The 24,004-nt window shown below is 40.1% G+C and overlaps 1 protein-coding gene across 1 annotated transcript in view; it reads left to right on the forward strand.

Moving 5' to 3' along the window:
- Positions 1-24,004, forward strand: part of LOC140227809 (chromatin-remodeling ATPase INO80-like) — a 151,159-nt gene that overhangs the window by 15,701 nt on the left and 111,454 nt on the right. Inside the window, exons 7-25 of the mRNA XM_072308207.1 lie at positions 1,495-1,553; positions 2,256-2,396; positions 3,365-3,622; positions 4,117-4,312; positions 5,469-5,588; positions 7,033-7,235; positions 8,116-8,211; positions 8,816-9,109; positions 9,813-9,930; positions 10,634-10,719; positions 11,375-11,542; positions 11,923-12,053; positions 12,413-12,673; positions 13,323-13,674; positions 14,184-14,321; positions 16,009-16,228; positions 16,845-16,972; positions 19,553-19,647; positions 19,894-20,125. Of these exons, the coding sequence (XP_072164308.1) occupies positions 1,495-1,553; positions 2,256-2,396; positions 3,365-3,622; positions 4,117-4,312; positions 5,469-5,588; positions 7,033-7,235; positions 8,116-8,211; positions 8,816-9,109; positions 9,813-9,930; positions 10,634-10,719; positions 11,375-11,542; positions 11,923-12,053; positions 12,413-12,673; positions 13,323-13,674; positions 14,184-14,321; positions 16,009-16,228; positions 16,845-16,972; positions 19,553-19,647; positions 19,894-20,125 (3,296 nt within the window). The remainder of the gene's footprint in view (positions 1-1,494; positions 1,554-2,255; positions 2,397-3,364; positions 3,623-4,116; positions 4,313-5,468; positions 5,589-7,032; positions 7,236-8,115; positions 8,212-8,815; positions 9,110-9,812; positions 9,931-10,633; positions 10,720-11,374; positions 11,543-11,922; positions 12,054-12,412; positions 12,674-13,322; positions 13,675-14,183; positions 14,322-16,008; positions 16,229-16,844; positions 16,973-19,552; positions 19,648-19,893; positions 20,126-24,004) is intronic.

A 24,004-nucleotide genomic window follows, 5' to 3' on the forward strand; every position in this document is an offset into this window, starting at 1 on the left:
TAGATATCATGGAAATTTGGTACTTCGTCAGGGAAGAATCAGGAAAAAATCAGGGAATTTGTTCTCTGGAAATGCTGGGAACCCTGACTTGTATGAAATGTTAAAGAGTCTACCATTCTAAGAAGAATGAAAAAGTTTATTTGATAAAAATCGGTTTTGAAATGGCTGAGATATCCAAAGACATTGTGGTCCTAATAAAAGGTGGGACCCACCTTTGGTAAGAACCACTTTGTTTTACTTTGTTTTTGGATATCTCAGCCATTTTAAAAGCCTATTTTCATCAAATAAACTTTTTCATTCTTCTTGGAATTGTAGGCTCTTTAATATTTCATATAAGTGATTTGCAATTATCTTGCAAAAAGTTAAAACCTAACTAACCCATCTCAGCCGAAACTGTACAATCCCTTTAAACATATGGATTTAAAATGAAGTGTAAAAACAATTCATGCAGAAATAAATGTTCTCTGTCACTGGGCATGCATATATTGGTACTAATAACATTTGACACATATCACTGGGTATATATTGCCATACACACACATACACACAAACTTCACCTTAAATTGACGTCCTTCAAATCAAGGCTGTAGACATGTAATTCTGATTCACTGGCCTGATTAATTTAGTGTCCAATTTCCATGGTCATTCCAGTCATAGGGAACTGCCGAGTTTGTCCATATCTGTAGGCAAAATGAAAGTGTCACCTTTATTTTGATCAAGGAGGTTTAAGAGACGGAGTTCCAACTGGCTGTAATTATTCAAACAGTTGTCACTTTTCTATTGATGTACAAAAGAATTCCACAGGTGCATCTGTGCCTTTGGTGGCGGGGTTTGATGCCGCCGTCTTGCTGAGCAATCTGAAGATTCATTTTGAACGTTAACTTAATGTTGGCTATATTCTGCTTGTTTATCTATTAAATGAAACGAAATCTCACTTAATGATAAAGCTCATTAAACAAAGGTCAATCCCTTCAAGAAATATGTGCAAAAGTGTAAATCAGAGCTTTATCATGTGAAAGTGTCTAAAACTGTACCCTCCCGAAAAGCCGGTTTTATCACTTTTCCACTTAATTCCTCCAAATAAAACTGATATGGAATAATCTTCAAGTATAATTCTATATTAATAGATATATCAGATTAGTGGCCGGGCACGGCCAGTCGAGTAATTTTCATTTTCATTTCATCATTTTTTGCGCAATTTCTATTCGCGCATCCCCGTGTCTTTACCATCATATACCACCTATCTTTTATAAGTAGGGATGGCGAAAAGTATTTACCATCACAAAGACATATTTTCGTTAGAAAGTGGCTGATGATTATGCAATGAGACATGAGTCAATTGTCTTCCTATCTGCGCAGCAGATCCAGTTTGCCACATGCTTCAAATACTTTCGAGTGGCGGCATCGAACATGACTTCAAAGCAAATACGACAGTTGTGACTCCATTCTCTTGAACCTCCTTGGTTTGATTTGTTATCTCATTTACCATTTCAGAAAAACTCAAAAGAGAGAAGGAGAGGAAAATACTGAGGGACGAGCAGGTTGAGCAACAGGTAATTATCAAAGGAAGGTGGATCTAGAAAAAACAAACAAACTGTGTCTTGTGAAGCTAACTTGTGTAAGTTAACAAGATACATGTAAAGAGAGATTTGTATGTAAGTGATGTCTTGTTCTGTGACCACAAAGCACTCTGTACCACACAGTAATACAAGGTCTCAGGAGGATTCTATAGATAAATGGCTTACTGACGTCCCAAGACTTGTAATGTCCTCAATACTTCTCTGTTTTGTCAAATCTTGACTGATAATGTTTGCTGTGATTTCCATGGTTTAATTCAACTAGACTGATTCTGAGCAATCTTTTTTAATTCAACTATTAAATCATGTAACCACTAATATATAGTTTTCTTATAATTTTTTTACTAAAGACTGTATCAGCTTCAGCGTGACCTGATGCAATACCTTGATATTGAGGAAATATTAGTAAGGAATGCAGAAGCACATATGCTGAACATGCTGTATTAATATCATATGTATAATTGTGATTCTAGATCACAGACTGTTGCTGACTCATATGGTAGAATAGATAATTGATACAAAAATGGAGATTGTTATTTTGTGTTATTTTGTGTTTGGATAGGTGTCTTATTCCTTGCTCTGCTCTGTTTGAAGAGAGTAACTGTGATTTTTTTTTATTTATTTATTTTTGGGGGGCAAGATGAGTGATGGTGTTTGTTTGTGTCTTATTCTGTGCAGATGATGCAGGAGTCTGTCTCAGACTATGATGGCTCAGTAGCTGTGTTTCAGGACGCAAACCGAAAGTTCACCTCCATCAAAGACATTGATGTGCGCAGGAAGCGAATATGGCTGGCCATTGCCAAGAGAGATATCCCCAAGGTGAGTGAAGCAGGGCAGTAGGAGTACGTGTCATACGAGAACACCTTGGGTTCAAAGTTTGCCACGGTGGATGACTTGTTAGTTAGCCAGTGAGATAGAGACTGCTGTCCTTTAATATCTTTAGGCAATCGGCCTGTAAAGATCATGAAGGTAGCCAATACAGATTTGCTGGACTGCTGTTACATTGACTTATCACAAAGTTATGTTCTCTTACTCCATAAAACACAATAAGGTGTCCAAATAGTAGCTCAAATTCTTACTTCAATTGATTTCCAGAATGTGTATGGATCAGTGTAAATGCCCAGAGGAGTACTAATCTCACACAACATGCTTCACATGGACAACCCACTGAAATCATAAAGGACGTCGAAGACTGGATTCGCGGTCTCGGCATGCTATGGATACGAGATGATAATCCAAACTAAAAGTCCTTGAGATACAAGATAACAGTCTTCCTAACATGTGCTTGTGCTAAAAAACAAAAGGCCCTAAGGTCTTCAATGTAACCAGTTGTGTGCAGTGTAAAGACCGCCGCACACTATACGACTCACGACCTTACGACCGACAGACTTTGGATCCGAAATAAATCATGGTATCCTCAGAATAAACACCACTTTTTTATTTTAGATCCAAAGTCTGTCAGTCATAAGGACGTGAGTCGTATAGTGTGCAGCGGGCTTAATGATAATGATAATAGTGATACACAGTAGTCTTATTTTCCCAGGGGAGCCTCTTCATTGTTAATGCTGCATTCCCAAAGGGCCCTGTCATTATTTTTACCCCTGCATTGCATGGTACCCATTTTCACACACTTTGGTCATGAGGGACATTGTGGTCAAAGTATCTCGTCCAAGGATTATACTGCAGTACTTTGCAGCATTGTGAGTATTTTATTTTTATTTTTTTATTTTTGGCAAGCTTGCCATATTGGATATATCACTATATCTTGGCACCACATTATATTCTAGGCTCACAAACACCGGGCCTCGGTGCACAACAACATCCTGACCAACTGCCGGAAGCTGGCACAAGCATGCCAGAAGGAGCTGCGGCGGACGGCCATCCAATCCCAGAGGCAGTGCAAGGAGACCCCCTACCGGGCCCGCCGCCTCACCCGTGAGATGATGGCCTTCTGGAAGCACTATGAGAAGGTGGAGAAGGAGCATCGGAGGAAGGCAGAGAAGGAGGCCCAGGAGCAGAGGAGGATTGACGATGAGTTCAGAGAGGTCAGTGTGTGCCTTGACCCATCGCTCTGGTCTTAATCTGAGTTCCCTTAGTTTATTGTCTTGTTGGTGTTTGTCACAGAAGGCCTAAAGAAATCTGGTTTAGTCTTAGTGATCAAGGCATATCAATTGTCTGACACCTTCAAACAGCAGTCAACAAATATTTTTGGTGAGTGTTTTGCCCTCTGTCATTCACTAGCAAAGGTATGTTATGTAGATTTGGTAGGTTTGTATGGGTTGGTAAATTCAGCAATTAGACAACTACTTCTGCAAGAACTAGAGCACGACAGTGGCAAATGACAAATTGACCATCTCATAGTTCTCTCTGTCCCTTCCTTGTGTTTTTATAAAGTGTATGGTATAATTTGTTCTTTGCTGCCGTTTTCTGCAGGTGCTCTGAATTGTGTAGAAGTTAAATACCTCTGATATGATTGATAACGTCCATATCAAACAATTATTAGGTTGTTCAATCTATTGCCACATTTGTTGTACAACAGGCCAAGAGGCAGCAGCGAAAGCTGAACTTCCTGATCACCCAGACCGAGCTGTACGCCCACTTCATGAGTCGCAAGCTGACCGGCCGAGGGGACGAGGAGCGGGACCGCATCCTGAACCTCCTGGACGAGAAGATGCCGCAACGTCAGCGCACCGTCAAAGAGGGCGTTCTGGTAGACATCGAGGCAGATGACTACGGTGAGTCCACGAACCTGACAGACTGTGAAATACTGTGTATGCCATATGTTTTGTGGGGTTTTTATTTTGCGAGTCCCATGCTTTTCACAAATTGACGTGAGGAAATGTTAACTGTGATCCTGACATGAATGCGACATGCATGCATACATTTCTCAGTCCATTGCTGTACTCCATGATCGTGAATTTAGCCACTTACAAAATTTTCGGGAAGTCCTGATTTTCGAAAAAGTAGGATTGCTAAATATATGGCATACACATTGATTGCAACTGATTGACAAATTGCCCTACATCGACGGAAATAAGCACTGAATTGATCAGTGTTTTAGTAGTAGCCATGATAAAAAATGATGGGCGTACATACTCGAGCAGGATCATTTTTTATCATGGCTACTACTAAAACACTGATCAATTCAGTGCTTATTTACGTCGATGTAGGGCAATTTGTCAATCAGTTGCAATGAAAGCATCTCGATGGAAGAATTTCATGAATTTGAAATACACATTGATGGTTTGTATGCTTATCCTTATTTTTATTTATTCTGTCTTTTGGGATTCTATATTTATTAGTAAGTCTGAATTGGAATAAGACATCTCACCAGGAGAACATCATAGCTTTTTTTTTCTTAACTTAATCTGAATTACTTTCCTAGCTTCTGTATAGACATCTAAAGTCTTTTTTTTTTCTTGTCATGATATGCTTGTGCTGACATGATGTAAAAGTGGCAGTTGATTTTATTGAACTCATGACTGTGATAATACTCTGAAGCAAAAAAACAAAAAACAAAAAAACAGCACACAAAAGGCTTTGCAGGTGGATTTGAAGAGGCACAAATGCAGCCTTACTGTGTGCAAAGTGTTGCTGTTGACTAGTGTCTGTGTTTTCAGTGATATCAGTACCTGTCACTTCCATATAGCTACTCTGTATATACAGGACTGAGAAACATTGGGTGTGATGTTGGACTTAACCCGTTGAGGACGAGTCCCGAGCATAGTCGGGCAAACGTCTATGGGAAATGCGTGTTGAAGCAAAATCAAATTGTCCTCGACAGGTTAATACACATGTTATTATGTAACCATGCCACTTTCAGACCCTTAAACAATTATATTTTCGTGGACCCTTAAACAATTATATTTTCGTGGACACTTGCCCACACAGACAGTGAAACCATGAAACAACGTGCTTTGATGAATGTGACGACAGCCTACAACTCATTTGAGAGCAGCAAAGAGGCATTTGACAGTGACCTGCCAGTAAGGAGCATAGAGAAAGACCCAGGTAAGAGGCACATGTAGAATGTTGATATGATGTGATGCATTTTTCTCTTTGTGTCAGAAGGAGTAACTATTTGATTTGTTTGTTTGTTTGTTTGTGTTTTTATAAAGGTAACTTTCAGTGATTATTATTGCTTCTTATGTAACTGCTAAATGACGTGCGTGACTTTTGCTCTTGAATAAAAAAGAAAAACCAAGGTCAAAGCCCGTTAATTTCCCTGTGAGACAAAGACAAACTATTAACATTTCAGTCCTTCATCCTCCAGCATCAATTTGCTTAGAGTACCATTATATTTGACTCCATAGAGACTATAAAGTGAGATGATTACTGCACCGGTGAGGGAGATCCCTACTGTTAATGAAGAGTCTGTTTCAAGATGTTACAATTGTTTTGATGATTTTTATTATGCCTCCGCCAACGAAGTGGCCGGAGGTATTATGTTTTCGGGTCGTCCGTCCGTCCCGTTTTGTTTTTGTCGGTATCTCAAGAACCGTGTGGTGGTTTTACATCAAACTTGGTATGAGGGTATATCCTGGGGGGATAATACTTTGTTTGGATTTTAGGGTCACGGGGTCAAAGGTCAAGGGTCAAAGGTCAAGTGAAAATGTCAAAATTTAACTTCTTTCTCCATAACTCACAAATATTTCAAGATATATCTTCATGGAACTTAATATATATGCATGTACTGACTGACAGTGATCATTTAGGGTATTTGTATAAGTCATGGGTCAAAGGTCAGGGGTCAAAGGTCGAGGTCAACTCATCAGATTGTCATTATTTCCCTCTCATCTATGCAATGCCTGTAGAATTTTTCCTTGAAACTTAGTGTATGCATGTATTACCCAATACAGATTCTCTTGGAAGTTTCTTGTCAAAAGGTCAAAGGCCAAAAGGTCAAAGGTCAAGAGAAAGTGCTAAATTTCACTTCTTCTCTAAACTTATAAAAGGGTCAAAAGTTGGGTACAGATCCCTAAATACCTGCACTCTTATTAGACAGTATAGCCATTCATCCAAATAAACCTAGTTCAAAGAAAGTGAACATTCAATGCATTTGTGACAAACCTGTCATTTTTAATATTTTGCCAGTTATTTGAAACTGTCATCACACATTGTCAAGACATTGTGCTATAGGCCTATTCGGAGAACCATGCATTATGGCGGAGGCATACCAGTCGCCATAGCGACATTTCTAGTTTATACATGTCTTTATATGCTTGCACATAGCTAGAAACAGCTGTAAGGAGTACACACATCAGGTAAGAGAGTTACACCAAATGATGACCATATTTACTAACAGGAAAGCAAACGCAGTTGTCCTAGCCCATTTTACTTCAGTGTTCCTATTGTGTAAGTGCATCTCCCTCTCCTTGAATCTAGTATCCTTCATTCGTCTTCACTTTTTCATTCATTACTCATTTGGAAGTGGACACTCCTTTGTGTAATCCAGGATCCTTCAGCCTGTCCACGCCCTCCATGGAGACGGAGCACCCGCAGCCGTCCCTGTTCCGGGGCACGCTGAAGTGCTACCAGCTGAAGGGCATGAACTGGCTGGCCAACCTGTATGACTGTGGCATCAATGGTATCCTAGCCGATGAGATGGGGCTGGGCAAGACCGTCCAGAGCATAGCCTTCCTGGCTCACCTAGCTGAGGTAGGTTGTAAGGTCCAGCTGTTAGCTAAAGAGAGTGCCTTGACCATTATGGGTGTGAGAGTTCCTGCATTTGCTGCTGCTTCTTCTTCTTCGTTTTCTTCGTCTTCTTCGTCGTCGTCTTCTTCTTCTTCTTCTTCTTCCTTTCAAGTTATCATCATATTTGTAATTAGCATAGAATACATGATCAACAGTTTTGAGGATGTGATGTGAATGTAATTGTGCAGCCATGGCTATGAGATCTCTAAATTTTTTTCACTGAACTGATCAAAATAGAGCACATTCAATGTTATAATCGTGTGACATTATGTGAGTTATAATTACAAAACATCACATGCATTTAATGGTGATTATATGTTTGTATATACACAATGGTAATAAAAGTGAATTTTGTTCCTTGCTAAATCTGTATGATGAAGAAAGTAATATGTACTTGGTGTCTTTGTGCAGTGGACTTGTCATTTGCATGCCTGGAAAAATAAAGTACATTGTTCGTATTAATACCTGTGTCTTATAGATTTCAAACTGACGCAACACAAATCAGCATATCAACACATTACAACATCATAAGTGCATATTGTAGTGCAGCATATATGACCATATTATGTGACCGTCTGTGCTTAAGATACTGCAATGCAAATAGAAGACTCTTTATGTAGAATTGAAACTGTACATTATTGTTCACTGTGAAGAGAAAAAGTAAGAGATTGTGCACTCTTTTAGTCATTTTCCTTTTTGTTCTTTTTCTTTTTTTGTCAGAGAGTTGTAATGTGGTGATGGTGAGAATCATCTTTGTTTGTTTTTTGTTTGTGTGTTTTTTTGTCAATATCAACAATGTCACTATTATTCATGCTGTTTGTTTTTGTTAATGATGCTGCTACAGAATCAAGACATCTGGGGCCCTTTCCTTGTAGTGGCTCCAGCCTCCACTCTCCATAACTGGACCCAGGAGTGTGCCAGGTTTCTTCCCAAGCTCAGGGTAAGTTCTAGGATGCACTGTTCATTTGGGTGGTATGTGATGTAAGTGTGATAAGCTGTAGATTGGTCAGTTTGCAGTGCTCTGTCATGAGTTGAAGTACTCCTATGAACGATTCCAGATTTGGGACATTCATTTTCCCCACCATTTGACTTATATTTCAGGCGTGCTGTTTTGACAACAATATATTTTATCAACTCTCATTCTGTTTATCAACAGTTTGGCACAGATAAGTCCTGCTTAATATCTAGCTGTAAGTGAAATGGAGGGCAAGCTTTTGGAGGCTGTGCAATTATATTTGTAGGAGAATGTTTTCATGAAATGTGAAGTGACTTAATATATTTGAGCAAAGCCTAACCTGATGTTTGGCTAAGAATGTGGTGCATCTGTGCATGACACACACACACACACACACACAGGTAGACTGCACATAAGCAGAAGAAATGTACATTTATTTATTTGCTGCTACCTAATAAAGATATTCTCAGTAATGAAATCACTTGGAGTAATCAAGACTGCAACTTTTTGTTACCTTGTGCCTTTCCCCGTGTTAGTTATTTTGTGTGATTTAAAACTATTTTTTTCTCCCCTCAAATTCATCGTGCAGGTGCTGCCATACTGGGGCAACCCTCAGGACCGTAAGACCCTGCGCAAGTTCTGGGGCCAGCGGACACCGACGCTGCACACAGAGCAGGCAGAGTTCCACATCTTGGTGACCAGCTACCAGCTGGTGGTCCAGGACATCCGCTACTTCCAGCGCATCAAGTGGCACTACATGATCCTGGACGAGGCCCAGGCCATCAAGAGCAGTTCCAGCATCCGCTGGCGGCTGCTCCTGGGCTTCAACTGCCGCAACCGGCTCCTGCTTACGGGTACTCCCATTCAGAACAGCATGGCCGAGGTATGCACTGCTTTGCTCTGGACAGCCATCACACAAGCTTGTTATCAGGCCCATGTGGCAATTTTGTTTTTCAAACCAGTTTGTGTCATGGGGACATCCAACATAGGTGGTCTTAGGGTGTCATTGTTTTATTCAAAATCAGTATGGTAGACACACTGTAGGCACACAATGCATTTCCTTTTTGATCTTGTAGTTATGTGGATCCAAATTACGCTGGTGAAATGATGAGCTGAAGTGTTTGATTTTCTAGCTGCCCTTGTGATGTATATTTCATCTTGATAACAATGATTAAATCAGAAGGGGTGATCTGTGATACATATTGTATTTCATTGGAAAGCATTTCCTTTTTTTAGTGTGTAAGGTATTCTTGTGTTCCTGATCCATGTAATCTAATGATTTATGCTCCTCCAGCATGTGTTGCCATGATTTCTTAATGTTGTCATGTTCACATGTAATTTTATACCTATATTATTATGGAATCGGATATAAAGATTGAATTGAATTCCTACAAGGATAGTTATGATGTTGACATTCCTCCTTTACACCCTTTCCTCTTTACTGCAAGAGCTTTGTTTCTTTTTAAAAATTCTTGGATAGGCCCTCTGCATTCTTTCATAGTAGAGTCGTGAAACTATCCACACCATCATTTTTCGTTTTTGGAGTAGCTGAGAGTGTATAATTTATCTTCATTTTGTCTCAATAGCTGTGGGCCCTTCTCCATTTCATCATGCCAACGTTGTTTGACAGCCACGAGGAGTTCAACGAGTGGTTTTCCAAAGACATTGAGAGCCACGTGGAGAAACAGTCTGGAATCAATGAAGGTAAGTTAAACAATCTGGATTTGCATTGCTGATCACCGACAGACCTGGATGATGAAGGGCGAAAATTCAGACAGTCTCAGTTACATCAGGACTATTGGGATTGACATATGACTCCAGGATCACTTCGTTCCTAGTGAACCGTTATTGCTGAGTAGCTGGCAATGTTACTTCACATGTATTCTGTCCAAGTCTCTATTTAAACAAATTGCTTAGTTGACCCATTGAAGACAAGTTCTGAGTATACTCAGGCAGGTGTCTATGGAAAATGTGTGTTGTAGCAAATCAGCCTGTCCTCATTGGGTTAAAAATGAGAATGTATCTATGCTGTACCCCACTTTTGTAAAAGAATAAGGTCTGTGTTGAAGAACTCACATTGTCAATTGACCAGGATCCCTTTTCATAAAACTTGTTATCAGTAACACCTGCCACATTTCTATGACAAATTTGCTCTCAGCCAATCCGATGCAAGGATTTCAGTAGCTTATAACAGCTATCATTAGTTATTGATAACAAGTTCTATGAAACAAAGCCTAGGTATTACTGTGAAATAAACTTTCTCAACAAGTAAACTTCTTTGGAGGATCTCTTCTAGTAGTCTTGTGAGTGATGTCAGCTATCAATGTTGCCTCATCAAGGCTTATAGGGCTGACATTACTTTCACTCCACTCTTGATAGCTTCATCTCACTCCTCTTTCATTCACAGAACAACTCTCCAGACTGCACATGATCCTGAAACCTTTCATGCTGCGTCGAGTCAAGAAGGATGTTGAGAATGAGCTGTCCGACAAGGTAAGTTCAACAGAACTCCAGCCAGTTGTTCAGCTGTGAGATAGGATTCTATCGATAGGCCTGTACAGAATTATAAGAAGCGCTATTACTTGCCATGCACCTTTCACCTTAGAATATTGGGGCATGTACATTTCCACAAATCTCGTTGGCACATTAGGCAAAGTCTCTCTTGCATCAAAGTTATCATACATGAAATACCCCTTGCTCGCCTGATCTTGAAATTTGCATGATGTGATATATTTGATGGAAGTACTGTATAAAAGAATTACCTCGTGTCAAAAACGTGTCTGTCATCTCCAGACAGGATAAATCACATTTTACCCATTGTTCTCATGTAGCAATATTCAGGACTGCACAGACTGCGCTCCAAGTAATGCATATTTTTTAGCATTATGTCAACCATTTGGCGCATTGCAGACACAAAATGTAAGCAGTGGAGATGTATTGCATGATTTTTAAAAAAAGTCTTGCATTGCCCTACATTGCTCATATAGACAATGTAAAAAATGCAAATGTTTAATCTGTGAGGAAGCATTACAACCACAGCACGGAGTGGGCGTTGCATGAAAGAAGGCTGTGTTTGTGCGACCTGAGTACATCACTTGAAACATTCTTCAGGTAGGTTTATTGACTGTTTTTCATTTTGTACTGACAGATTGAGATCCTGATGTACTGCCAGCTGAGCACCCGACAGCGTCTCTTCTACCAAGCTATCAAGAACAAGATTTCCATTGAGGACCTCCTCAAGTCACACTCCTCAGCTACTGCCCAGACTCAGGGTAACACCAACAACCTCATGAATCTCGTCATGCAATTCAGAAAGGTAAGGAGGTGTTTGCGTTTTGTCCTGCCTGTAGACAAATCGAGAAAGATGTTAATGGTGTAGCCTCACAACTGTAAGACTGCTCAGAAATTAATGATTTTCCTGAGATTGCAATGAGCTGTAGGTTCCTGAGATTGATTTTCTCCTTGAACTCAGTCATTTAAATCATCAACTACGTGATTGATATCCAGAAGAGTGACACCCAACAGCAACAAATTATTTTTTCATAGGCAACCACAAGAGAAGTGAGAATATTTTCCTGTAATTTCCTTTTTGTTAGTGCAATCTCCTTAGTTGACCTCTGCCTTCCCATTATAGGTTTTGGGATAAGCTGGAGTAACTGCAGGATTTGTGTTCTTTGGTGGTTGATTTTCTCGCAGGTCTGCAATCACCCAGAGTTGTTCGAGAAGAGAGAGACCAAATCTCCATACCACATTCAACTCGACGAGGTCATCTTGCCCAAGGTTCTCCTGACAGAGAATATCGTGGACTGCAACCCTGGCAGAGACAAGTAAGTTGACCAGATCATTAAATCAATACATGTCCAGTTGTATTGTCAACAATATATTACATTCCGGAAAGGTACATAGGACAAGTTGTTTGTGTACATAGATTATGTGGTAAATGCTGGTTATTTGCTGGTTATCACCCCTGAATGATCAAATGATGCCACATGTGTACCTGCATGTTAGATATGAGCTTCCTATGATATGCTTTTTCATTAAGTACAGGAGTATTATTCAACTTGTGAACAGTTTACAAGCTGGACATTTAGGTGTTATAGTTCTCTAATAGTAACGAACCACTGCTTATATGTGTTGACTGATTTGAATACTGAGAAATAATCTCTTTGTCACTGTGTCATTCCAGGGTGCTGTACAACACTCTCTCCATATTCGCGCCAGACAACATCCACCGTTCCCTCTTTCCTCCTCCGTGTGAGTCCCCCTGCACCTCCCGCTCTGCCTTCTCCTTCACCCGCTTTGTGGACGTGTCGCCGGGTCAGCTCCAGGCCCTGGTGGGTAGAGAGAGCCTGGTGGTGCAGTGGCTGAGGCTCTTTCTGGTGATGAAGGCTGCCTACAGGGTGTACCAGGACCAGCAGTGGAAGGAGACCGATTCCTTCAAACGAAGGTGAAACTTGTCTGCGACCTTCTTGTCTCAAAGAGTTTGTCCTTGATTCTAAGATGTGAAGGTGGTCACTTTGACATTGGTAGAGAGATTAATGATATGAAGAAGATGAAGGAGATGACAGGAATGATGATGATCATGATGGTCATGATGATGATGATGAGGATGGTGATGATGATGATGGTGGTGATGGTGGTGATGGTGATGATTATTGTGATGATGGTGATAGTGATGGTGATGGTGATGATGATAATGCTGATTATCATGAAGATGATGATGATGATGTTGCTGTTGGTGGAAACAGTAGTGTGGGAGGTGGGGATTATGATGTGTGATTGTAATGGTATGGGATAATGATGATAGTGATGGTATTGGTGACACCTTGTTTGATGATTTTGAAAACATAATCGCTAAATGGAAATTGTTACGTTAAGTACATCGGTAACAGAGGATGTATTATTGCAGGTTTGTATGTATTGTGGAAAATTTCATGGGAGATGGATTTTCTTTCAGACTCTAATGTCATGTCTATCTGGAGCATTTGTGAATGTTTATACATCTACACCAGCTGAGAAAGAACAAGTTTTCTTAAAGAAATGCCACAAATCTAAATGCATGCTTAATGTAGCATATGTTTTCTGTTGCTCTTCAGACTCCTGCTAGTGTCGCCGCTCCATCCAACCAGTCATCCCAGCCAGCAGAGTGGCACCATCCTCCGAGACCTGGTCTTCACATCCTGGACCACCGCGCTAGCCTCCCACTGTACCCACGTCTACCACCACATGGCCGAGACAGGCTGGCACAAGCGGGTCCGGACTAGGAATGCCTTCCACCACCAGATGCCGTCCGTGCCAACGACGCCACAATCTTCGTTACTCTCATCTCCGCAGGTGTCCTCCTCACCCTCGTATGGAATGGTTTCTCCCCTCAGGCACAAATCGCCTGCCAGCGCTTCGCCAACCGGGGCCAAGTCACCAGGGTATGGATTTGGCACGCCAGGAAAGGTAAGATTCTACATCCTCTTGGTTTACTTTCTCTCGCAGGCACATTTGATCAATACTGTGGCATACTTTGAACTCATGATGTGATTAGAATGGATTAATGACACAATGATGACAAGCAATGCGTAAATATAGATATATGAAAATAGCAAAAAACATGAAGAACTTTGTCACTTTGGACCTTCTCGCAAGGTGTATTCTTTATGTGCAGAAATTGACCACTCATAGTATGCTAAAAAAGTCAAGTAATATTATAAAACGTCATGAGTACCACTTATTCAAAGAGAAGTAGGCTGATCAAAGAAAGAAATTATGTCTTCAAATAGTTTTTGAAATGTCAGTAAAAGTGCTTTTTATCACACTGAATGTTCACATCAGCCATTCACCTCCAACATCATCTTTGACCTTTGTCCAGTAAGAGAAAGAAATGTGAGATTGAGTTTCAATTCCTACCCATCTACCTCAAGAAGTGAAGTAATGAAATGTTGGTTAATCTTGAACATGGCTTACAGAGTCCCTCCAGCCAGGAGAGTGAGAGTCCTGCAGCCAAACAGGGCGGCTCCCTCCTCCTACCAGGGATGAGGCCAGTCATCGTCAGGCGATGCCAGCGGACCGAGATGCCTTCCTTTCTCTTCTGCACCATACACAAAGTGAGTCATAGTGGCTCTCCTTTTATCTTTGCCCCTGTCTATCTCTGTCTCTCCATCCATCTATGTGTCATCCATCTATCTGTCCATCCATCTATCTGTCCTTTTGTCTATCTATCTGCCTAACTTTCTTTTTTTCAGACAAAGTGTAAGGTTTTTTTGAAACACAGAGACTATGCATGCTGCCGAAGAAGTGTGTCAGAGGCAATGAACATGCAGTTGCCAATAGTAAAGCAAAAGGAGATGAGGTCCTCAGGTACTGATGTTTGTGTGTGGATGCTTTCTGTCCTCTAATTGCTCCTTCCCATGGATCATTTGTAGTCATCCGAGCATTTTTTTTTTTTTTAATTGACAAAGGAAGCTGGAATACCAGCAGTGTTCAAGAGAGGTTGTTAACATAATGGGCATGATGCAACTGTGGTGCTATTTGTATGTTAACACTTTATGTGCCACATTTGCATGCCCGACTCAGTCGACGGCTTGCCAAGTTCGCATGTTTCGCTCAAACGCACAAATCTGCCTCAACCTATCGATAGATCACCAAATGCCACAGTACAGTGAAAGCTTCACTCGCAATTCCATTCCTCACACAGATAGCTTACATTGTACATAGCAGTTTTCCATATGTCAGGGTTTCAAGTAAAGTCTAATTTTCTGTCTGGGTTGTGTCTGCAAAAGTTGTGCCTCCCAGACCTGGACAATAATGTAGCTACTGGCCATTTGCAAAATAAAATAATCATAGATTTGTCATTAAATTTACATCACAGCAGAGCTCGGAATTTTTTCTACAACTTTGTCCACTGCATGTCTAACATTTTTTTTTAAAGATAAAAATTACATGGTTCTAAAAAAACAGACTCTTTTCCAAAAGTTCTCATGCATTGTGGTCTCAGAACAATGTGGCCCAAAGGTGGTTTACACCAGGGCGCACATAGAGTTAAAGGGATCGTATAGTTTTGGTTGAGACCTAACTTCATGTTTCTAACATTCTTTGGTGAGATGATGAGAAACCTTTTATGAAATATGAAAGAGCATGTAATTCCATGAGAAATTCAATGTTTATTTGATTAAAATTGGTTTTGAAATGGCTGAGATATCCAAAACAGAGCAATTCTAATAAGTGTGGGACCCACACTTTATCACGATTGCTTTGTTTTACTTTGTTTTTGGATGTTTCAGTCATTCCAAACCCAATTTTCATCAAATAAACTTTGAATTCCTCTTAAAATGGTATGCTATGTACTATTTCATAAGTGTTTTCTTGATATCTTGCAAAAAGTTAAAAGTCCAAATCTCATCTCCACCAATACTGTACATCCCTTTAAACTTGTCTTGAACCCACAGTTTAGGTAGTGACAATGCAGCGGAGCTCAGTATGCCACATAACCTGTGGGTGGTGGTTCAAACTAATGTTCAGCACCCTTGCTTGTGCCTTCAGGCGCTACACAACAGACTTTGAGGGGGTATGTTAGAAAGATGAATTTCAGATACATGATGGTTCCTCAAAAGTGGGGGACTCCCTTAATGTGATATGTGTATTATATTCTTGAGACATTTTAATGTGGCTGAGAAAACAGCTATTTAGTGTATGCTGTACATCATATTCTAGCAAGTAGTGTCTTGTAAAGACCATTTGGTATTGATGTGGGTGATAAATTAGATCTAACAATATTCCGTTGCATGCTTTCAGGTGTCAGCAGCGCCAGTGAAGTTCCACTGCAACGACCGCCAAGCCTCCTACCGGCTCCACAGGCTGTGGCGGGGAGACAGCCCCGTGGCTCTGCAGTGTGCCAAGTACGGCTCAGCAGAGATCCAGCAGCAGAGGCAGTCAAACCTCCTGAGACCTCCCCCTCCGGGCGGACTGGCTGCCGTCAAGCCTCAGTGCGGCTGGTCCAAGATATGGATCCCAGGTAAAATCATGCCATGGCAGTTATGACTGTGGCCTTGTACCTGAGCTCTTGACCACCAAGATCTAGGGTCCTTCCCTTCCAAGTCTTGAAACGTGAAAACAGATATTTCCTTCCTGAGAGATCCCTATGTTAGATAACTTGCAATTGTCATTGCAATAATTGTTTGGTATTGATGTGTATCTTTGTGTATCTATGTGACTTTTTAGATATTGCCACTGTTCATATTCCTAATAGTATTTCATTTTCTAGGCTTTTTTCCTCAATTCACAAAGTTACGATCATAGTGGAAGTGTCCCTCCATGTAGTGGTACACCGATCATGAAAGTCTAGATTTGCACAGAGGAATGAAGCAAAGGCGTCCTCCTAGTGTTTTCATATTCAGTTGAACTAAATATGGTTATGTGGTTTCTTATGACATGCTCTAGATCAAGTTAAGTGTAATTTTTATCATGTTTATCATGTTGATTTTTAATTTCTGTCAGTATGTGAAAGTCTATGTTGCAATATGTTAGAATCTTCTGTGTATTTTTTTGAATCTAAGATATCTAAGATAATGTGTTAAATTGTTCCATTTTGCATCTTGCACTGACTTACTTGTCATTCACCCTTTCTACAGATCGAGAGCACTTGGTAACTGACTCAGGGAAGATGCACGTCTTGGATGAGCTCCTGTCCAGATTAAAAGACCAGGGCCATCGCGTCCTGATCTACTCCCAGATGACCCGTATGATTGACATCCTAGAGGTCAGTAAATTTTGCAGCGGTCACTGGCAAACCCCTCAAGCCTTTGTCGCATTGTAATTTGTTGCAAAGGAGATCACACTGAGTTTGGCAGCCACTCAGACCACCAGTAGCTTTGGAGACTGATCTTCAAGACATAGAGACAGATGCTTGATGGATGCAATGCCATCTTCTTATTTGCCAAAGCAGATGCCTTCAAATGTCTTTAAAGGAAACAAGACATGGTTCTAAGTCAGTGTGTCAATATGGGACAGCCATATATTAAAGGGCCAATACCAGTTAGACAAAAGCACTCGCAATATCACTGTGATTGTTTGATATTTCAGCAAGTGTGGATCTCTGTAAAATGTCATTGTGGGTGATTAGCCATAAATATACCCAAAACAATGAGGAGGTTTTTAGAGTATTTGTTCTTTAAAAAATTGCCTATTTACATTTGAGTTCAGTGCTGGTTTGTTAGGGAAAAATAAAGCAATCATTTCTTTATCAGAAAAAAAAAAGCAATCTCAGTCAAATATTTCCTTCAGTATTATATTATACATCTTTTGTCCGATTTGTTGGAAAGAAAAAAACAACAATGGGGTTTTCGATATCATATTTTTTGTTGTTGTTGATGGTTTCCCAAAACTATTCTGGGGCATCAATCACAATGTATTCAGCCAAATAATTCCTGAGAGTTTTAGGGGTTAGGAATCTTGTATGGGTTGGACCTCAAGTGTGGTGTAATGTTCCCATAATGCTGCCTGGGAGTAACTACAAAGTCTGTAGTAATTCTGTGCTCGTTAGCACACAATTCACTGGCCTCTTAATTCTTCTTATCATTAGGTCTTTGTTCATGTGTTTAGCACTATTCTAAACAAAGACTCTTGAAGCGCCTGATTGTCTGTTACTGTGAAACTAGACTGGCAATACCGATACATCATGTCATAATTGATCCACACTAAGCCTTCTGAAGAATCTTAACCAATGGCAAGCTTGTTTCACTTGCGAGGGTCAGAGTGTCAATTCAGAAGGTCATTTGCAAGGTCAAAATGACCTCAGGAAGTAGATGATGCCCTTTTGGCATGGACTCTATGTTGCAGCTGTTTAGCCACTTCCCCCTTATTGTCCTCACTCAGAATGAGACTACTTTTTCTAGAAAACGTGTGTTCAAAGACTCGGCAGTAATAAGACTTTGTTCCCAAAAGATGGTTAAGTTTTGAATGAAAGTGAAAGCAGTGGAGTTGCAGTAGCAGATTGAAATTCTTAGAGATATTTGACGTGCCCCATACAGCATTATGGTGGTTGACTACTTAACGTTGAAATGGTTGCAATACATTCTTAGTCTGGTCACTAACTTCGTTGTATTTTTCACTGGAATATAGCATTTTGCTTTTGTTGGAAAATGAAGATGAACATTTTCTTTGAGGAGATATCAGTGTATTCATGTGCCCTGACCCATTGTATCAAACTTGATTGAGATTACTTTGCAGTTGAGTTGCATGTGTTGAGGGACATTCAGATCAAAACTAGGATGTATGAGTTAAATTGCTAGCATTATTGTGTGATGTCATATTCTAGGATATTGGGAAAAGGGTATTTTGGAACTGCTTGGATATTTCTATAGACGCTCTGGTTGTGAGGGCTGTGGGTTAGAATCTCATTACAACTGGTCTTATTGTCCTTTGGGAAGACAGTTTATCTACATCACTGAAGATGTATCTATTGGTGACTTGTAGGATATAAGGTCATGAATCGATAATTTGAGAATGTACTGGGTGTCTGCTGGAGTGCTGTGGTAGGCAGATAGGCAAGGAAAGTGTGACTACAAGAATGACTTTGACATTTGATCCCCCTACCTTGGATGTATAGTCATTAGAAATATCGGCCCCAAATTCATAGATGTGATAATTCTCAGTAGGGAGCTTTAGATTTTCGTGACGGGGACGTTCAGTGGGGAAAAAAACCTGGTCTGAGCATGTGCTGAATCACGTATCAGACGCAATCTATTTATAGCTCGCACGCTTGAGTTTTTACTACGCGTTTTGGGCAATTTTTACGTCTCCTCAGTTCATGACGTAGGGAGCTACTTGATGCACCAATCTTATGGGGGCGCCATTCTATTTTTATATGTTGTGTCCCAGTGTAATCTAAAACTACTTTTCAGCACGACGCAGGGGAGAGAAGAACGTCCAGCTCAAGCGTCGCCTCAGGCGTCTGCGCCGCAAATCTAAAGCTCCCTATTGCCATGGTGTGAATTCAATCTGTAGACGAAAAGAAATGCATAATAAGTTCACCTTGCAAACATATGTTTCAGCATGCATTAAGCATTGGATGTCTCTTAACAGATGCCATGTGTCTCATGCATTTACCCGATCGTAACTGTATAATCCATAGACAGAATTTGAACTACTGTCATGAATGTTGACCATTATCTGAAAAAGCATGATGAAAGTGTTAATATTTCTACAGCTTAGATATATTTTTGAGATACTGTATTATTCTCATGTTCAAGGTATGAAGAAGTTATGAAGATATGGCGAATTATGCATTCATCAAGCTACTTGTAACTAATACTGATGTTGTGTTTCTTTGTTATGGTAGGAGTTCATGTGGCACCGCAAGCATACCTACATGAGGCTGGATGGCTCGTCCAAGATCTCAGACCGCCGCGACATGGTGGCTGGCTTCCAGACTAGGTGAGTTTCATTTCATCGCTGACATACTGCTGCTCAGAGTTGACGCTAAGTTTGAATGACAGTGGCCTTTGAGTCATTGAATGATGATATTAAATGCTTATTAGCCTTTCAACCCTACTCTAGGAATATTGGGCATTGCATTTGCAACATAAGCTGTGCATAATGCCTCATTAATAAATAGCCTCATTCTATGTTATGGGAAGATGACAATCAGTGGCATTTCCTTTGTTTTCCTCAATATGTTAGGTCCGACATCTTTGTTTTCTTGCTGAGTACCCGAGCCGGCGGTCTGGGGATCAACCTGACAGCAGCTGACACCGTTATCTTCTACGACAGTGACTGGAACCCCACCGTGGACCAGCAGGCCATGGACCGGGCCCACCGGCTGGGCCAGACCAAGCAGGTGACTGTCTACCGGCTCATCTGCAAGGGCACCATTGAGGAGCACATCTTGGAAAGGGCAAGAGAGAAGAGTGAGGTAGGAAAAAAACTCAAAGTTATGTCTCCTTTGATTACCGGTGAAGAAAAAATAAATAGACAAAAACATTATTGGTAAATCCTGTTTGTGTGCTTGTGTTTAGATTTATTTTGCTAGGTCGCTAAGGAAGAGCACTTTGATAATTATCTGCAAACTGTCATAGGCCTGACAGATTTAAGTTCCCTCCAAAGGGCTAGGCAGTGGCGATACAGCACCCTGCCCATGGACACAAGTGCTACTGATGGTGGACTTGAACCAGGGACCCAAGAGATTGAGACACTGTGGTTTTGACCACTAAGCCATGGCAGCTCCATTGAAATTCTCCTTGTAGTAACATCAACCTTTTTTTTTTGCTGTATCCATGTGGTGTGTGATCTGAGTCCATCTAAAATCTATGGGCCCATTCTCATCACTATATGACAGAAATGAGACCTGTGGACACAAAAAAAGTATCTGTGATATAGTTTGCAGAAAAAACAAAAACAAATCAGGGCCCTGTTTTATCGAAAGATATAATCGATTTTAAATTTCCTTGCCACACAGGCTGCCATAGACATACCATAGATATCAAGTATATAACCAATTATAACTCTTCATAAAACAGGGCCCAGAGCTTTCAGTGTCATGTTGTCATTTCATTCTGTCCGTGGACCATGCTCGTATTGCAGCTTGACAAGCTCAGGATTCGTGGGCATTGTTAGGCAAATACACAATCAGGATGTTTAAAGCCAAAACATAGTTCTTGTGTGCTTGCAGAACTGTGAATTTTGCTCTAATCTGTATACTTATGTATAAGAGATGTGTGAAAAAATACTATGATAACATGATTATCGTTGGGTAATGACCAAAATGCAAAATATCAACCCAAAAGATTGAACGGAAGCACTGCAGTTTTAGAGCTTACCCGGTCGTGGTTGCTACGGAATGTTTTACATTTTGATAATGTTGATTACAATATATTGGGCCATAGTTGAAGTCATTGCTTGTGAGAGTGAATTACATGCAGTTTGTTCTGCGTGCGATTCGTTACTACTGCTTGGACATGATTCGATCATCACAAACTTAGCAGTGTTCTACACACCCACTACTGAACAAGGGAAGGCACTTCCGGAATAAAAGCTGCTATACCATTTTCTTTTTTTTATCTCAAAATGCTACCAAACAACTCAATATCCTGGCAAATTACGCCAGCCACACAAGTTTCTTGGTAAATCTTTCTGCTATATAGCAAGCAAAGTCCAAATTTTGGAAGATGAATGCTAAAGTCACACCATATTTTATGTTTCAGCTTTAAGATTTGACTGATTACTCTAAAGACTGATATTCTTTAGTAGGATAATCATTAAAGTGCTGCTTATAGTCAGTCCGTGAAGAAGACTAGAGAACTCCAACTTTCATCCCTGATTGAGATGAGACTGATTATTGGAATCCTATTTAATTCTCCTGAAGTCTTCTTTGAAGGCTTGTAATCCACTTCAATAAAGAGTTGGACATAGATATCAAAGCAAAAAAGGAAATAATAATAATAATGATAAATTTTCATCAGTATCCTGTGTGAGATGGCAGTGTTGATGGTTGATGAGTATCTGTCACACTTAGTCACATATCTTATCAAGACTCTCCCTTTTTAGGTCTCTTTCTCAAGCATTGATATTTGATGGGGATGAGGATTGAGACTTTGCATCATTTTGTAGTCCAGTGCACTTTTATATTCTGTATTTGACAATAGCTCTGTCCTTTCTGATACAGAAGAATCTTGTAAGGATTGTTCTTCGGTTTCGGAAGGGGTTTAGATGATTAGAGTATTTCCGGTCAATGTCCCATATATTATCAAGATCACATTGTAGCAGCTCCCTATAGGAAACAAACCGCTGAATCCCATGCCTTTGTCATGCAAAGACATTCATGGGGAAAACAAATCTATCGAGTTATCTTGGAGTCCATGCCCCCGGAAATGATGGTAATCTATAGACCCTTCTGCAGTATGATCATAACTTCCTTATGTCTTTCATTCAGAAGTCTGACAAATTTGTTGGGGTGATATGAGCTTGGTACAGATTTCATTCCACTTGATTATTGCTTTTATTTTTGGAGTGATTTTTTTTTTTCTGATGAAATGTTCACCAAAAATCTCATGTAATCGAGATCGCCACTACCATGGCAATTGCTATTCAATAACTGATCAACTGTGAGCATCTACATTGTTGCCAGGGTATATAGCAATGGATGTGACTTACAACTGTTACAAGTATCTGTATGAAAGAGGTCTTGCTCAACCATCAATGGGTGCTCTTTGAAAGATTGGCATAGTGAAGATCATGAAGCTTGGTCACTTCATACTGTTATATGCCTTCAATTGTGACTATGTCATTTTTTCCTGAAATATTCTCATGTATGTGGAGCACAGAGATGTTAAACAAACCACCATACATATGAAAAAAAAAAAATCCACTAGGATGAGAAAATTGTAATGAATGACAAGAATAACAATAACGTGGGAGGACACATGCTACTTCATATTTTTGTGGTGGTTTTGTAAATTGCTAGCATGGAGTGTGCATATATGATATGGGTATTTGCCCCGTGTAAGCCTCGTGTGAATGAGTGTGTGTTTGATAGTTAGGTATACACTCTTGATTATCAAATTACAATAGTACAAAATGACATGATGTTGTGAAGATGTGCAACAGGATGATGTCCTTTGGTGTGAAGACGAGTGTTCAGCCAGTGTTGATGCCACACCTTCTCCAGTCATGTAACATCCTCAATGTGAGCACAATGTCATTTCAGTCATCTATGGCACAATAGAAGAGCGCTTTAATAGCTATTCGTTGACACAAAGAGAAATAAACCAATACTATAATAGATATATCAATCTTTCAAATAATATTCTTGTACCAGATGTGTGATGCTGTAGATATACGACAAGGTCACATCATACTGTGTCCAATGATGCAGAATATTTCCTGGAAAGTAACCCTGAAATCAATATTTCTGTCATTTATTATATGGAGCTATTTTTTACACTACCAATCTTGACAGCAGTTGCGGGCTAGCAGAAATTATGAGTACATTGAAGCAAATGTCTTTCTGCGAAGGCCTTGGAACAGCAGTCATATATGATGTCACAGACTGCTTTTCAGCAGCTAGGGATGTTAAATAAGATTGGAGTGGCAGAAGGCCGTCTCTTATATCCAGTATGCCATGTGGAAACCCAGCACAAATTGTTACCATCTGCTGTTACTCCACACCATACCCTTCTCTGTACAGATGAGATAGGAAGAAGTCGAAGAAGAAACAAAAACTATACCTCTTGGCCGGGTGATGCTTCAGAAAACTATTACCTCAAGTACTGCTGGAGACTTCCAATGCCAACACCTTGATCACTGCTTTTGACATTTTTGCTCTGATTGCAATCCCTTGGGCAATCTGCTAGTAAACTGCATGTCGTACTTGAAAACAGAATGCTGTTGTACATAAAGAGAAAGTTCTCATGGCCCAGTATGCAATATCATTTGTAGTGTGAACCAGTAAGGATCTTTGAAAAGCAGCAGCCAATTTCTACTCAATTCTCAAACTGTCAGCTATCTTCCAGCTTGTTTATGTGTGTGTGCATTTGTGTGTTTCATTTTCTTTTTCTTTACATCAAAATGTCTGTGAGCAAAGGGTGCTATTTTTCTCAAATAGTAAATTACATATAATTTCTATTGTGGAAAAAAAAAACTTAAAGTTTCATGGGAGAAACCGTGAATTGTGTTATACTTGTCTCCAGGCCCCTCTGATGGCTAGAATGGTGATTCAGTGGAAATAAAAGTGAGATTGATGGCAACAGGCACATTTATTCATAGATTTAAAAAAATACATAAAGGCTAATGATTA

This window comes from Diadema setosum, chromosome 1 (genome assembly GCF_964275005.1).
Source record: "Diadema setosum chromosome 1, eeDiaSeto1, whole genome shotgun sequence".
NCBI classification, from domain to species: Eukaryota; Metazoa; Echinodermata; class Echinoidea; order Diadematoida; family Diadematidae; genus Diadema; species Diadema setosum.